At 35.0% G+C, this 14,076-nt stretch overlaps 1 protein-coding gene across 1 annotated transcript in view; it reads right to left on the bottom strand.

The window, feature by feature from the left end:
* Window positions 1–14,076, bottom strand: part of LOC134675453 (twitchin) — a 173,758-nt gene that overhangs the window by 128,352 nt on the left and 31,330 nt on the right. The window contains 36 exon segments of the mRNA XM_063533722.1: window positions 74–118; window positions 527–730; window positions 992–1,171; window positions 2,287–2,355; window positions 2,505–2,594; window positions 2,673–2,750; window positions 3,064–3,147; window positions 3,390–3,509; window positions 3,700–3,792; window positions 3,882–3,980; window positions 4,062–4,211; window positions 4,292–4,384; window positions 4,477–4,578; window positions 4,866–4,916; window positions 5,547–5,639; window positions 5,744–5,803; window positions 6,100–6,132; window positions 6,441–6,479; window positions 6,754–6,861; window positions 7,363–7,479; window positions 7,700–7,768; window positions 7,881–7,994; window positions 8,554–8,640; window positions 8,755–9,039; window positions 9,150–9,242; window positions 9,902–9,997; window positions 10,086–10,184; window positions 10,424–10,525; window positions 10,678–10,788; window positions 10,895–11,065; window positions 11,230–11,343; window positions 11,434–11,541; window positions 11,954–12,406; window positions 12,745–12,999; window positions 13,385–13,558; window positions 13,826–13,998. Of these exon segments, the coding sequence (XP_063389792.1) occupies window positions 74–118; window positions 527–730; window positions 992–1,171; window positions 2,287–2,355; window positions 2,505–2,594; window positions 2,673–2,750; window positions 3,064–3,147; window positions 3,390–3,509; window positions 3,700–3,792; window positions 3,882–3,980; window positions 4,062–4,211; window positions 4,292–4,384; window positions 4,477–4,578; window positions 4,866–4,916; window positions 5,547–5,639; window positions 5,744–5,803; window positions 6,100–6,132; window positions 6,441–6,479; window positions 6,754–6,861; window positions 7,363–7,479; window positions 7,700–7,768; window positions 7,881–7,994; window positions 8,554–8,640; window positions 8,755–9,039; window positions 9,150–9,242; window positions 9,902–9,997; window positions 10,086–10,184; window positions 10,424–10,525; window positions 10,678–10,788; window positions 10,895–11,065; window positions 11,230–11,343; window positions 11,434–11,541; window positions 11,954–12,406; window positions 12,745–12,999; window positions 13,385–13,558; window positions 13,826–13,998 (4,412 nt within the window).

Below are 14,076 nucleotides of genomic sequence, written 5' to 3'. Positions count from 1 at the left end.
ATACAGAGAAAGTTAACTAATTACGGCATTTAACGGACAGCATTCACGTATAATATTCGCATTTTTATTTTACCTTCTTCTCTTCGACCACCTCACCAGGTCTTAGTTTTCTATTTTCCTGTGGATTATTGTTTTCACGGTCTTAATATCGCAGCGATCCTATATAATCGAACAGGCTTTGGGTCTAGAACTAGTCTAAACAAGCAGGGATAGCGGGGAATAAAAATTTTCAAAACTTAATCTAAAGCTCAGGGTGTTCCGAGAAGCTTCATCTTGAAAAGCAGATCGCAGCAGAGGATCAAAGGGTGTTAAAATGGGTTCGGCTTAAGAGAGGGTCTACACTACTATGGGGGCTAAATCTTAAATATACTAAATACTAATCTACATAGACGACACAATTTTACGGGTATCTACATGGTCTAATCAACTAACCTTTTGATGATATTTGAAATCGAGAGATAAATGACTTTGTATAGTAAAAATATTGAAAATAATAAACGATAAAGTGAAAAGAAAGTGTACGTACCTCATCGCTGATGATAAGAGACGGTCTCCTGCCCATCTCCTCCGGAGGAGGGATGAGGGAGCCTCTCCTGCTGCCAGGAGCTCCTGGGGCCAGCGAAGGTTTCCTGGGCATGTCGGGTCGGGGTGACTTTTCACGGATCACCTCGATCTTGGGAGCCAGAGTAGCAGGCTTCTCCTCGGGCGCCTTGATTTCTGGCACCTTCGGCTGTTCAAAAGACAACGTATTTTGAACTAACTATAAGTATATTGAATATAGTTAACCAGGTTATTGTTTATTATTTGGCTCTATTCCCTATGTTTTGTCGTTAAAACAGCATTAAATTATCCTTATGTTCATAAGGCAATGGGTTTAAATTGTTCCTAAATATGAGCCTCTTCTCATGGCCTAAAACTCATCTTTAAAAAATGTATTGTCCGTAATTTTTTATTTGTTAACATTGAAATGGCAGTTTATATCTTTATTTACCATAGTATCTTTCTCTGGCTTGTCTTTAGTGGTCTGGGTGAAGGTTGGCTTCTCAAACTTCTCAAGTTCCGGCCTGTCATAGTCCGCGATCTCTGGAAGGTCTTCCGCCTTCTTCTTCACGCTTGTGACCTTGGCCTTTTTGACTTCTTCCTCGACTTTCTCTTCTTTGATTGCCACTTTCTGTAAAACAAATTCGTATGAGATTTCTTGCTTTTTAGTTCGTCTGACATTTATTTTTTCAATATTTTTTTTTATTTTATCTCTTAGTTTTGTCCTATATTCATCTTTGTTTACATAATTAGATCACATTAGACGAATTGAAGTATGTTATTTATTATGCTATATATATATATTTCTTTATACCACCTCCGTTACAGATATCGAAGTTTCTACTCGGTATGTTAATCTAGAAATTATTGAAAAAATAAATGGCAAACTAAGAATAGTGAAAAACATTTTCTCCTACTTTTTGTAATTTTTTTTCACCATAAAATACTCACCTGATAAATTGATAATAAACAGAAATAGGCATACCGCCTTATCTTACGCTAAACATACTTATACTAAAACTAGTTTCTAATTTTAGTAAGCAAAGCTAAAGCAGGAAATATTATTGAACAAATATATAAGAGAGAAAATCTGCAGAACATATAGTTAGGGCTAACAAACATTGTTGAGATAAAAAAATAAACAGGAATATGTAACTTAACTACATAGCTTTGTGACCATGCAGAGGGCCTACAGCGTAAACCGAAATTCGCAAATTGTGGGGATCTTTCTCTTTTACTACAAGGGAGGCGTAATTAGAAGGACAGAGAAAGATGCCCGCAATTTGCGAAATTAGATTTTCGCGGTCATAGCCCAGGACTCCTGAAAATGTGTAAATAACAAAATACTGTCGTAACATTCCACCTACGCGTACCATACTGTGCGAGTTCTATTGATGACTTGATACAAGAAACTTACGAATACAAGCATTGGTTCGTGGATAGTATAAATTTAAAAAAATACTTGAGACCGAATTATTTAATATTTGCTTGGTTATCAAGACTAGCCAAATATTAAATCACAAGGACATTTTTTAAGTAATTGTTGACGGTTAAATGGTAGGTACCTGGCTAATAGTCAGATCAGAAGTAAGCAGTATTGGTAATCATAGTCATCAATAGAATGAAAAGTGTGCAATTATTTTTAACTAGGTACATAATTCTACTTGTGCGGTGCAAAGATTGCAAACAGTGCGTTGAAACGCAAATTTGGTGCAAATGTGCATTGCCGGTTATGCCAATGTGTACCTCCTCGGGTGTTTGAGGTCCGCTATAAGCTTGTAGGATTCCTAAAGTTGCCGGTTGTTCTGCCTCAGCCTACAGATTTAAAATCCATTAATGGCGACCAATCGAAAGTGTGTTGATTTGTAATGATAGTGATGTTGTTAGAGCGAGAAACATCTGTGCTTTGTGTGATGGGGTTGTGTTTTGTGTGTGACTTGTGCGAGGTGTGTAAGTGAGTGTACCTGAGGAGACCACGGCCTTCGCGGACCCACAGGTTCAGGTGTGTGTAGTATTGGATTGTATTTGTCCTCTACCTCTGGTGTTTGTTCAGCCTGATTATCAAAGTTCAAATTGTAATATATTATGTATTGTAAGTGTAATATTGTATGTAAAAATTTATTCTGTTGTACCTGTGGTATTTCTGGAATCGAATCCCATGAAAATGGTATCTTTTTCTGTTCTGGCTCTGGTGTTGACAGTGTTGGTATCTAATAGAGATTTGAGTATAATTATATTATTACCGTTAATTTTTAAGCAGAAGTAGTCAAATCAAGTGCGTTGTGGACGCAACATTTCAAAGTGCTTAATAGATGTGTAAGAAAGTAATAGATCGTATGATATTTAATGATTAATTACGTCAATTGTGGATTTAAAATATAAATCTAACTACTGATATATTAGCTTTAAATGTGCTTGGATATAATAAGTGCAAATAATTATATAATTTGGTGTAGATATTTTAATGAGATAGATATAAATTAAATGCGGTAGTATGTTAAACAGAGTTCACGCCAGGGATACCTCTGGTATTGATTTTCGCCATGGGTACGGATTGTCAACGACAATGTCAGGTGTAATAACTATAATAGGGTCATCATCCCGTCCCTAATAAAATAAAACATTCCTTTAGTTTTAAATACGTTATCCCTTAAAACAAGTAATTAATTTAATAGTACCTTAAAGATTTTGACTTCAGCAGGTTCCGCCCAGCCTTCTTCACTAACGATATTTTCCTAAAGAATGCCAATTCGGTTAATTTTGAATTGATACATTGCCAATTTAAGTTGTTGATTTTGAATTCATGTAATATTAGGAATATTATTTAATAGTGTTTTAAAACTGTTTACCTCATCCATAGCACTGCTTGAGCGTCGATAAGGGAAACGACGTTCTGAAGAGTCGTCAGTACTTTCAACGTTGATTTCTGGCGTTTCTTTTTTATCATCCTCTACCTTATCTGGTACCACCTGTTTAAAATCCCTATCGTTATTCACTGGATTTCCAAAATGGATATGCTTATTATCACGTGATTTGTGTTAGTGTATAGGTGCAATATGTGTGACCAAAAAGTGGAAGTGCGTTAAATATTTAAATGTTTTTTGATTGCTTTAAATAATGTTCTGCATTTAGCCTATTTAATACGTCATTATAATATACCTCAGTTTTGCTTGGACGGCGCCAAGGGTACATAGAATCAGCCGGTTGTTCCATGCCTATCTTACGTTTGGGCTTCGGTTTTTCCGTAGATTCCTATTATTGAATAAAAAAAGCGTGTTTCAGGTCCGGTGTTTTACTTATATTTAAAATTTTGTTTTAGTAAGTACGTGATTGTTAATTACGTCAGATTCTTTAATCGAGGCAGAAACAGATCTATCGAAAGAAGATTTCCTCTTGCTCTCAGTTACTTTATCGTCAACTATTTTATTATCCTTCGTTTCCTATTTAAAATGTTATAAATTGTAATTTATTGAAACTTATTTTTTTCTGAAGAGAAAATACTTATAAAATAATCTTAGTACCTCTGGTTTGCTTGGTCTACGCCAAGGATACGGAGACTCTGAAGTACTATCTTTATGATCCTCTTTGCGATCAGTAACCTGGTCAATGGATGACTTCCTATTGATCTCTGTTTTTTCCGTAATCTTTTCATCCACTTTATCTTCGGTTACCTGTTCGAAATTGTTATTAGGAATTTCTATTTAAAGACGTATAGAAATAAATAATATGGGTTACAAAGATGGAGAGATACCTCAGTTTTACTGGAACGTCGCCAAGGGTACTTTGTCTCAGTAGGGCGATCAAGACTATCTTTACGTTTCGGTTCCACTTTTTCGTTTGGTTCCTAACGGATATTACAAGGTTCATTAAGATTCTGTGTAAAAGTGTGTAGGTATGTGTAAGTATGTGTATAATGAATTGTTGGTGTATGTATACCTGTGTTTCTGTTTTCGATGGTCGCCTTGGACTAACTTTTTCTGAAGGCTTATCGACAGTACCTGTTGTTACCTTTTCTTCAACTGTCTGTTTTTTGTCATCCTATTTACAAAAATACAAATATAAATCTATTGCACACGTGCCGTCTAAGTGCCCTGAAAACTCTTACCATTGTAAAAATAATGTAATGTTGTTTGTAAAAGCTATTTACAAGTTGTTATTTACTGAATTCAAACAGATGAAAAATATTATTCACTTTTGATTAAACACGATTTGCTTCATTATATATAATTTTATTCACAGACAGAGAAAGAAGTAACAGATGCCGTCCTTTCCTCTGTTGATAAAGAGTGATAGATAGACGTGCATGTGTTTCGTAGTAGACTTACCTTAAGTTTTACTTGGTCAAGTTCTGCAGGTTCCGGTTCCTTTATGCTGGGCTAAAAACGAAGTTAATCGGAAAATGAATAAGCGTAATTGGGGTTTCTATGCGTCATTCCGATTTTGGGATCACGGGACATTATAATATTAATCAAAGCTTTACTATTTCAACTAAAAAGGGATTTACTGGGCATTTATTTTTTAGGTTTAATGATTTGATGTTACTGAGAATAATATCCAAGCAACCTCAAATCAAGATTCACAATCAGATTATTTGAGTTCGAGTGTTGCTTCATTTACTAACATTGATTCAGGCTGACGGTATAGGCACCAGTTAAATCACTTTTTTTTGTCTGAGACTGCTAAGTTTATACTCTATTTGCATCAGGTTCTCTAGGTCAAATGCTATGCTATGTTTTTCTTTCTAGAACTAAACATTCCTTTGCTGTGTAATATGCTATATTATGTCTTAATGGGGAAACTATATATGTGCAAATGTTTAAGGATTATTTGCTTGGGTGTTTGCAAGAGCTTGCTACTTAGTGATTATTCTATCAGTAGAAAAAGTGTGTCAAAATAAACAATCCATTCTATTGCTTTAATATAATCTTGTAAAACAAATAACCTGTTTAAAAAATAGAATGGCTTTAATTTTGACACACTAACAGAGTAGAATTTTGTATATTTACCCTCTGGGCCGTCTTTTTGAGTGTCGTGGTCTGCTGTTGCTCAGCGGCCGCCGAAACCGAAGACTTTCTGCTTTCAGCAGTTTCTTTTGTAAGCTGCATAATATGAATTCATATTATAATTAATGAATAAAAAACACTTTTTAAAGGATTAATGATCTTGTTTTTTTAAAAGAAAAGCTCTTTAAGAATTTAGTTACCTTCAGTCCTTTGGTTTCGACGATCGAGCTCTTGCGGCTCTCGGTCTTAACCTCAGAAGTCTAAAACAAAAGGGACAGTTTAGATATTTCATTGATAAGATATCTATGAATATGTTTACGACAGCCAAGCGTTATAATTCAGAAGAAAATTTGCTGAAAAACGAAGTAAAATTTTAAACTTAGAATTAAAAAAAAAGTAGTGGAAAAATTACTGCCTTGGGTGAGATTTGAACTCACGACCTCTGGATCGTTAATCCAAGAGCCACCAAGACCGCATCCATAGCGAACTTAACAAAGTTAACTTTTAACTTGAAATAACTATAGAATAAGCAATTTTGCAGAGGATCATTACAAACCTCGCTCTGAACAGATGTCCTCCGACTTTCGGTCTGGGAAAGAGAATGTCACAAAATAAAATTAACACAATGATTTTTAAGTATTGGTCGATTAAAATTGCACAAAATTTCTTCAGGGACAAAACAATTATTATTATAGAAATGTGTACATATACATAGTGGAGTTTTCTCATGGAAACGTTTGGATGGATAAATTTGGTATACTTGTGGATAGCTTGGATCACATATAATATACAATTCAGGTTTGCTGCAGGGTGCACAAATAAAGGGTCACACGGTACATGACACAATGTAGGATACATGTTTGGATTGTTGGGGTTCAATTCATACTAGCTTTGTACCTTCACTTCAAGGCGTTGTTGTTGTGCCATCACTGTGACCTGTTTTGTTGAAAGTTATATTTTTAATTTAAGTTTAATTTTATTTATTTCGCATAAATTTTGCTCTTTTCTAAGTTTCTATTATATAACATTATCTGTCATTTTTATGGAGTGATGACGGAATCGATTTTTTTTACAAATATGATTGGTATTTCAAAACTTATTTGTATTTCCTCACAGAGATGCCATTTGGCATTAAGTCCGCCATTTGTGCATTGTAGTATTTTGTGCAATACAGTTTAAATAAATAAATAAAACAACATTTTATAATTACCTTGGCCGTTTCCTTTTCTTTCTTCTCCCGTACTGTGGGAGTTGGTGTGACCTTTTCATATTTCTCGAGGACTGGCCTCTCGTAGTCATCGACAAAGTCCAGTTCCAACTAGAAAGCATTAGTTTATATCAATATTTGAATAAGTATCTGTTGCGCTTTATATTTAATTTTTGTTGTCATTGTTACCAGTAGAACGTCTGAAGTAACTAGTTTACCAAAGTTTGTAATTTAAAAAAAGTTACAAACCTCATGAAATTTGCTATAGTTCTTAGAGTAAAATTACACGAAACATAAAACACAAAGCTTGCATGCGACTGACGACCACACTAACAGAACAACGACGATGAAAATTCTTTCTGCTTTCTTCAGTTTGTTTCCTGGATAAAAACTATCAAACGAACAACATATTGGATACTTCAAGAGGGTGTGTTTCATTCTCGGATATTTAGAGTGCTTGTTGGTTTTGGGCTGGTATAGGGGTGCAATTGATTTCGAAGAAACAGTGTACATAGAGATAGAATAGAGAGACATCAATTACAAGTGAATAGACATCACAAGTAGGTGTGTTATAATAGCGGAATTGACGTCACGACAGGAAGTTTTGTTTACCCCATCCATATTTTCTTTGTCACTGGTAGTGGCTTTTTTAGCTGTGTCAGTGGTCTTCTTGCTAGTTTTCTTCAGTTGTGGCTTTTCAAATTTACCAGCTTGAACGGTCAGAGGTTCCTAAAGACGCAATAAAAGCTTTAGAGAGGTATCTAAATTTTCAAGCGAACCTTTTTAGTGCAAGTGTCATTATTGAATTAGTGTGGGTTTGCGCAGTAAAACTCAAGTCGTGGTTAAAAGTGGGGTTAGGATTAATGGTTGTACCCAAAATGTCTAACTACGTTAAAGATAAATTAGTCACACAGTTTTTAACCATCTCAGTTGTAGATTAGTTTAGTACCTCATCATCGTCGTCTTTTTTGACGACAGCTGCTTTTTTGACTTTAAGTGACGCTGCTTCTGATCCCTCCTAGAGAACATAAATTATTGACTTGTTTTAGTTAAGTCGAAGAAAGAAGGAAGTCAATAATAAATGTATTTTTATGATACTGAGATAGTTAAAAGTAAATAGTTTTGTGTACCGTTGGCTTTTTCTTAGCAGGAGTCTTTTGGGTAAGAGAGGCTTCTTCAGGGGCAGTAGTGCTTGTCTTAGTTCGAGGCTTGGTGAGGCTGACAGACTCTTCAGTATCTTCACCCTAGCCCCCATTAAACACAAACAGTGGTTAAAGTGCTGTACATACATATAGAAATGAGAATAGAAGAAGAAAAATAAGAAAGTGTTAAGAATATGAACAAAAGATGAGAAGATAGAATATAGATTGCAAAGGAGTATATTGATAGAAACATTTTGATAATGTTTTACACATAAACTGTACATGTTAAGTATAAAAATGTGACAAAAGTGCTGTGTATTTAATAAAAAAAGTGCTTTGTTTTGAGTGTAGGTATCTCAAATTGGTATAAGCATTGTTGAAAACCAAATATGTGCTTGAATTCAGTGCATGTACACTGCGTCAATCTGTGTTGATGCTAAATCACTACTCGATACCTTAACGAGAACTGAAATTCTCCTTAAAACGTTCTTATTAGTTACGGGTATATTAGAGCTGATAGGCTCTAGCTCTGTCTGTGAATCATTGGATATTAATGATAATTTAATAAATAAAGAGTGTCTGATTTCCATAAATCGTTTACAATTTACTAAAATATTTTTAGTGTTTTAAATATCTTTATGAATTTTAATAAAATTTTTACCTTCTTTGCCGAAGGCCTCCTCTTTAATGTTTTCTCTTCAACAATTTCAGGTTTCTTAACCTTTAATTCGGCTGCCGCGGAATCCTCCTAATTTTGTATAACATTTTTTATTAGTTTTAAATTCGTTTTCAAAACAATGAAGCAATCTTATTTAGATAAAGCGGTCAACTTTACTAAAAGCGAGATGTATCTTGTACAGACCGTAGGTTTAGTTTGCGCGGGTGTTTTGTGTGTGAGTTCTACATCCTCAGGCTCTTGTCCTGGCTTTGCTGGTGTTTTCGGCTTGGCTAGGCTGAAGCTCTCGTCAACGTCCATTGGCTAAACAATTGTTGTATTGTTATAAGTACCGTTTAATGTAATAAGTGCATCATTAAAAGGGCATAAGAGTTTTTTTACCTCTGGCTTGTCTTTGTCTTTAACAGAACGACGCCTAGCTGTGGCAGTTGCGGATGGTACCTCTTCAGGTTCCTCGGGCTTAACGTCGTCCTAAAGTAAATATTATTTTAGTTGATTGTTTTCTATTAAAGCGCTATTTTATCATTAAAGCTGTAGTGTTTATCATTAAAGCTGAAGCATTGTGTGATGATTGTGTGTACCTTCTTCTTTTTCTCAATGGGTGTTGGTGTGATTTTCTCGTACTTTTCAAGCACGGGCCTCTCATAGTCGTCGACAAATTCCTCTTCCGCGACCTTTAAAAGTGTTGATCAGTTGTAAAGACAATAGTGGAATTTAGTAAAAAAAAACATATGCAAAAAAGATAAGATTTAAAGAAAAGGGGGTACCTAATATAAATAAACGAAGGAAAGTAATAAATATAATTTACTTGTTGCTTAATGTACTTATGTTGAAAAATTTAGTATGGAATCTACGAACTAGCGTACGTAGCGAACTAGCAGTAAGAAGTACTTTTTCGGAAAACATTTAATGGGAGTTCTGGCTGAATCAATTCCTTTTCTTCTCAAAAATTTCTCAACTGCAGAAAACGGTACCGTTTCCTATTTTACCTTATTAACATAACGTTCAAATAGACAAATACCGCTATTGTTGCTCGATCATTCGCCATCTGTATGAAGCCAATATACAAGCGGAACATTTTAAAGCAATAGCCATGCAGGCTGTTAGAAGCTTGCTGTAAATTACTTACTTCATGAGAAACCTGGAAAAAGAAGCCTCGCCGCGATAGAGCTCAATAATTAATTGAAAAGAGAGGTGTGATTAAATTTCACTAAAAACCTGAAACTTAGTGTGCCGTGTGTTATTCGAGTGATTGCGATAGATTTTTAAGAAGTGTGTCACCAAATTCTGTTATTGTGCATGAGTTAACTTGAATGTTATGTGTTGTGTGTACCTCTTTCTCCTTAAGAGATGGACGTTTTTTAGCCTCAGGCTTGTCTTTTTCTGCGGGCTTAGCCTTTGGTTTTTCTTCTGGTTTTTTATCTTCCTCCTAAATAACAAGGTGTTCATAAATGTCTGAGCTTTTAATTATTTTATTACACTGACCGCTTATATAATTTTATTTAGTTTTTGTATACCTTATCTTTTGCAACGGAACGTTTACGCAGGGTAGGTTTTTCCGGTTCCTCTTCTGCAGGTTTCGGTTTTATCTTGCCTCGCATCATATCAACGTCATCCTAACAAAGTTCAAATTTGAGTTACTATCATGAAAAAGTAAATAATTTAATAATGTACAGTCACCAGCAATAATATATTACACAACGAAGGCCGCTAAAATATCTGACACGATCTTATTTGTAGAGCCATAAGAGCGTGTCACATATTTTTGAGGCCTTCGAAGAGTAACGTATAAAGTAAGTTTTTTTGCAGGTGACTGTACCTATGTATTTAATTCGAGCGGTTTGTGTGTTTTTACCTGTGTCTCACTAGTGCGACGTTTATCTTTAGGTGTAGGAGTGATCTTTTCGTATTGTTCGAGTTCAGACTTTTGGTAATCATCCACGAACTCCAGAGTTTCCTATAAAAATATATTTTAATAATGCTCCTATACGATCAATACGTGTTCATTTATTACCATATTTTTTTTACAACCATGCATATTTTCAGAACAGGGAATGCTCAAAATATGTAAAGTCAATTTATCAGCACAAATATATTTCATTATTTTACCTCTACACCGTTCTGCTTTTTAGTTCTATCACTAGGAGTCGGTGTCATTTTGTCGTATTTCTCGAGTTCAGGTCTTTCGTAGTCATCAACAAATTCTTTCTCCTCTTTAGGCTTTAAAACGGAATTAAAATGTTTTAATACATAAGAAAAATCATGTTTTTAATATTTGATCTTAAGTTGTGTTATACATATTTACGCATTTTGCTGTTGTATTTACCTTAGCAACTGGTTTTTTAGCTTTAGCCGCTTGAGGTTCCTCAGTCTTTGTTTCTGTTGGTTTAGTCGGTGTTTTTGACAATTTAACACCAGATAATTCATCTACAGGTTCCTCTGGTTTAGGAATACCCTTTTTGATGCTAGGTCTCTTTGGTTCAGGTTTCTCTTCCTCCTAGTAAACATTTTACGATATTGTGTCATTACTACGTTTAATAGAAACACTACTTTCACTAATTGATTGTTATTTTAGTAAGCTTTATTTGGACAATTATATTCTGTTGTAATATGATACGGGGATTTATTAAACTAAATAGTTAAAAACGTTATTTCTTATACCTTTTTGGCCTCAACCTTAGGTTTCTTCTCTGGTGCCGGCGCAGCCACCGACTGTTCTTCTTCACTTTCATATTGTTCACTTGTAACGCTTTCGGATACAGACGCGCGTTTCGACTAAATAAATGTAATATGTACATTAATATTATAATATTTATATTTTAAGTATATTGTGTAGTGTGTTGTGAACAAGTGAAGTGTGGTTACCTTGGGTGTGTCATCTTCTTTCGGTTTTTTAGCGAGTGGCGTTGGTGTAATTTTTTCGTATTTCTCCAAAACTGGTCGCTCGTAATCGTCGACGAATTCCAGTATGTCCTACGTCCAAACACAATTTAGCACGGCTATTGTTAACACAACACTCACAACAGAAAAATCAGTTATCACATAATGACTGTAAACAAACAACTGGGGTAATCAACTTTTTCTTGTCACTAGTGTGTGCCACGGTTCCGGCCACTCTTAAAATCCTGGTTTTTATTGAACCAGCGCTTTTGTGGTAGTTAATAACAACAAGAGATAGTTGATCGACCAAACTACATAATAAACAGGCTATACAGCGAAACTAGAGAAGAAAGACCAGTATTCTGTAAATATGTAACAGATTTCTTTTAAATCAAAGGTTGACCTCTGAAAATATGAACTATTGCATCTAAAACGACTATAAATAATATAAAATTTACTCTTAAGCTATATACATCTTGTGCTTTTATCTAGACGTTACACTTACCTCATCCTTCTTTGCAACGACCTTCTTTTTGACAACCTTTTTGGTCGTCGTTTTGGATTCAGTCTTCTTTTCATCTTTCTTTTCCTCAACCGGTTCCTCCTTGGGCTTGACTGGTTTGAGTTTTGGAATGCCTTCAATTTTAGCCTCAGGTTCCGATTTTTTCCTCTTCTCCAATTTCTCAAGCATTTCCTTCTTTTCCTCTTCAGATTTGGCTGTTTTCTTCTGAATAACCTTTTTGGCTTCGTCGACTTCCATCTCTACTTCTTCTTCCTTCTTTTCGACCTTAACTTCTTCCTTCTTTTCAACCTTTTTGACGGTCTTCTTTTGTTCCATGTGGTTTTCTTCAGCCACCGATTTTTCTTCGACGATGGACATCTCTTCTTCTGATTCGATAATCGTTTTTTCTTCTTCTTCCATCTTTTCCTCTTCCTCCTCCTCCTCCTCCTTCTTCTTCTGAAATTGGATTTTATAGCATACGTTGGTATATTTATCATTATTTATTTTATCGGGCTAGCATGTACTTGTGCTTATCCGCGAAGACTCATGATCAAGTTGTATCATGTATTTTGATAAGTAAATACCAGAAAAAGACAATTTATTCACATTGTTAAAGTACAATAAGTATACATATAACTTAGCTAAACAAAGGGCTACATGATAACTATTAAAGTAGAAACTCGTAACTCCTTCATGATTATGGCGTTCTAGAAGTTATATTTAATTCATAATAAACTCTAAAAGCCCTTGTAGTAGGTATTCAGTAGTGAGCAATATTTGAAACAAGTAAATACCTTTTCCTCCACAATCGTCAAGTCAGCACTGGACTCGTCCTCTCCAAACTCGTTCTTAATGACCACGCGGTACGTGGCCGCGTATTTGGAGGATGTCTTCCTGATGATCAGGCGCGCGTTGGTCCCGTCGAATGACGTGTTGACATCAGACGAGTCCCTGATGACTGTAGAGTTCTTGTACCAGGTGCATCTGCACGACTGGTCTGATGTTTTGAGGACAGCAACGAACTCTGCCTCCTCGTTTTCTTTCTTGGCCTGTAATTTAATGGTATTTTTTTAATTATAACTTTTTTTAGGTATTTTGACACAGTTACTAGTCAGATTTTTTTATAGTGGAGGTTTACAAAAAGTAAGACTATTATTATTAGGTACTGTATTTATAACAACAGTAATTAATTAATTTAATTTATTCATTGATAGTCTGTAAACAGTAAATTGAACTTATGGGCCTTAGCGGTAGGTCGTGAAATTTCACAAAAACTTCGCTAGTACCTATATAATATACCGGCATCAAAAATAAAGAACAAACAAATTCATGTACATTTTGATTATTAAAAAGCCTTAGCATCTCACTTAGTTCATCCATCCATATTCTAAATATAAAAAAAGATTAAAATAATAAACCAAAAAAAGATCTTACCAGGCTCCTGAAGTGTTTGATGATCTGTGGCTTGTCGCCCTGAGGCTCAGGGATCTCAGTTATTTCGACCACTTGTGACGTCGCCTCACCCTTTTCGTTCTTCGCCACGAGCTTGTATGATCCCTTGTCGGTTTGTGAAACGTTTGAGATTTCCAATTTGACTGTAAATTCGCCCTGGAATAGAATTTTAAAGTTTGCAAATTATACGCGAATTAAGTTTCAGCTTTTTATGATAATATAAGGAGGACAAACACAAGATATTGAGTACCACACGTAGACGTTAGGTCTCAGTTTATCGTCACGAACGAATGATGAAGTTACAGAAACTCCATTTTGCATAATAACTCGGTGGAAATGATGACAGCTAAACTTGGAATACTGAGACAAAACCATTTGTTAAGAGATGATTCCCTTCAAAACTCCTGTTGTATTATTTCTTACCTCTCTAAGAGGCTCAATGAGCACAGTGTGTCTTGAGTCCTCCTTGACAGCACTTGCTTCCTTGAACCAGGTGCAAGCCGGTGCAAATTTACTTAATACTTTACATTCAACAATAACAGTCTTCTTTTTAACTATCTTAATGACCTTTGGTTTTTCTTTGATAACTGGAATGACTGAAATTGAAAATTAAAAATTAATATCAAATCTAAATTTATCAAAATATTTATCAGTCTGTGAATTAAGCTACTTAC

This window comes from Cydia fagiglandana, chromosome 22 (assembly GCF_963556715.1).
Source record: "Cydia fagiglandana chromosome 22, ilCydFagi1.1, whole genome shotgun sequence".
NCBI classification, from domain to species: domain Eukaryota; kingdom Metazoa; phylum Arthropoda; class Insecta; order Lepidoptera; family Tortricidae; genus Cydia; species Cydia fagiglandana.
Note: the sequence above shows the minus strand (reverse complement) of the source record. Positions and strands in the feature narration are given on the sequence as shown.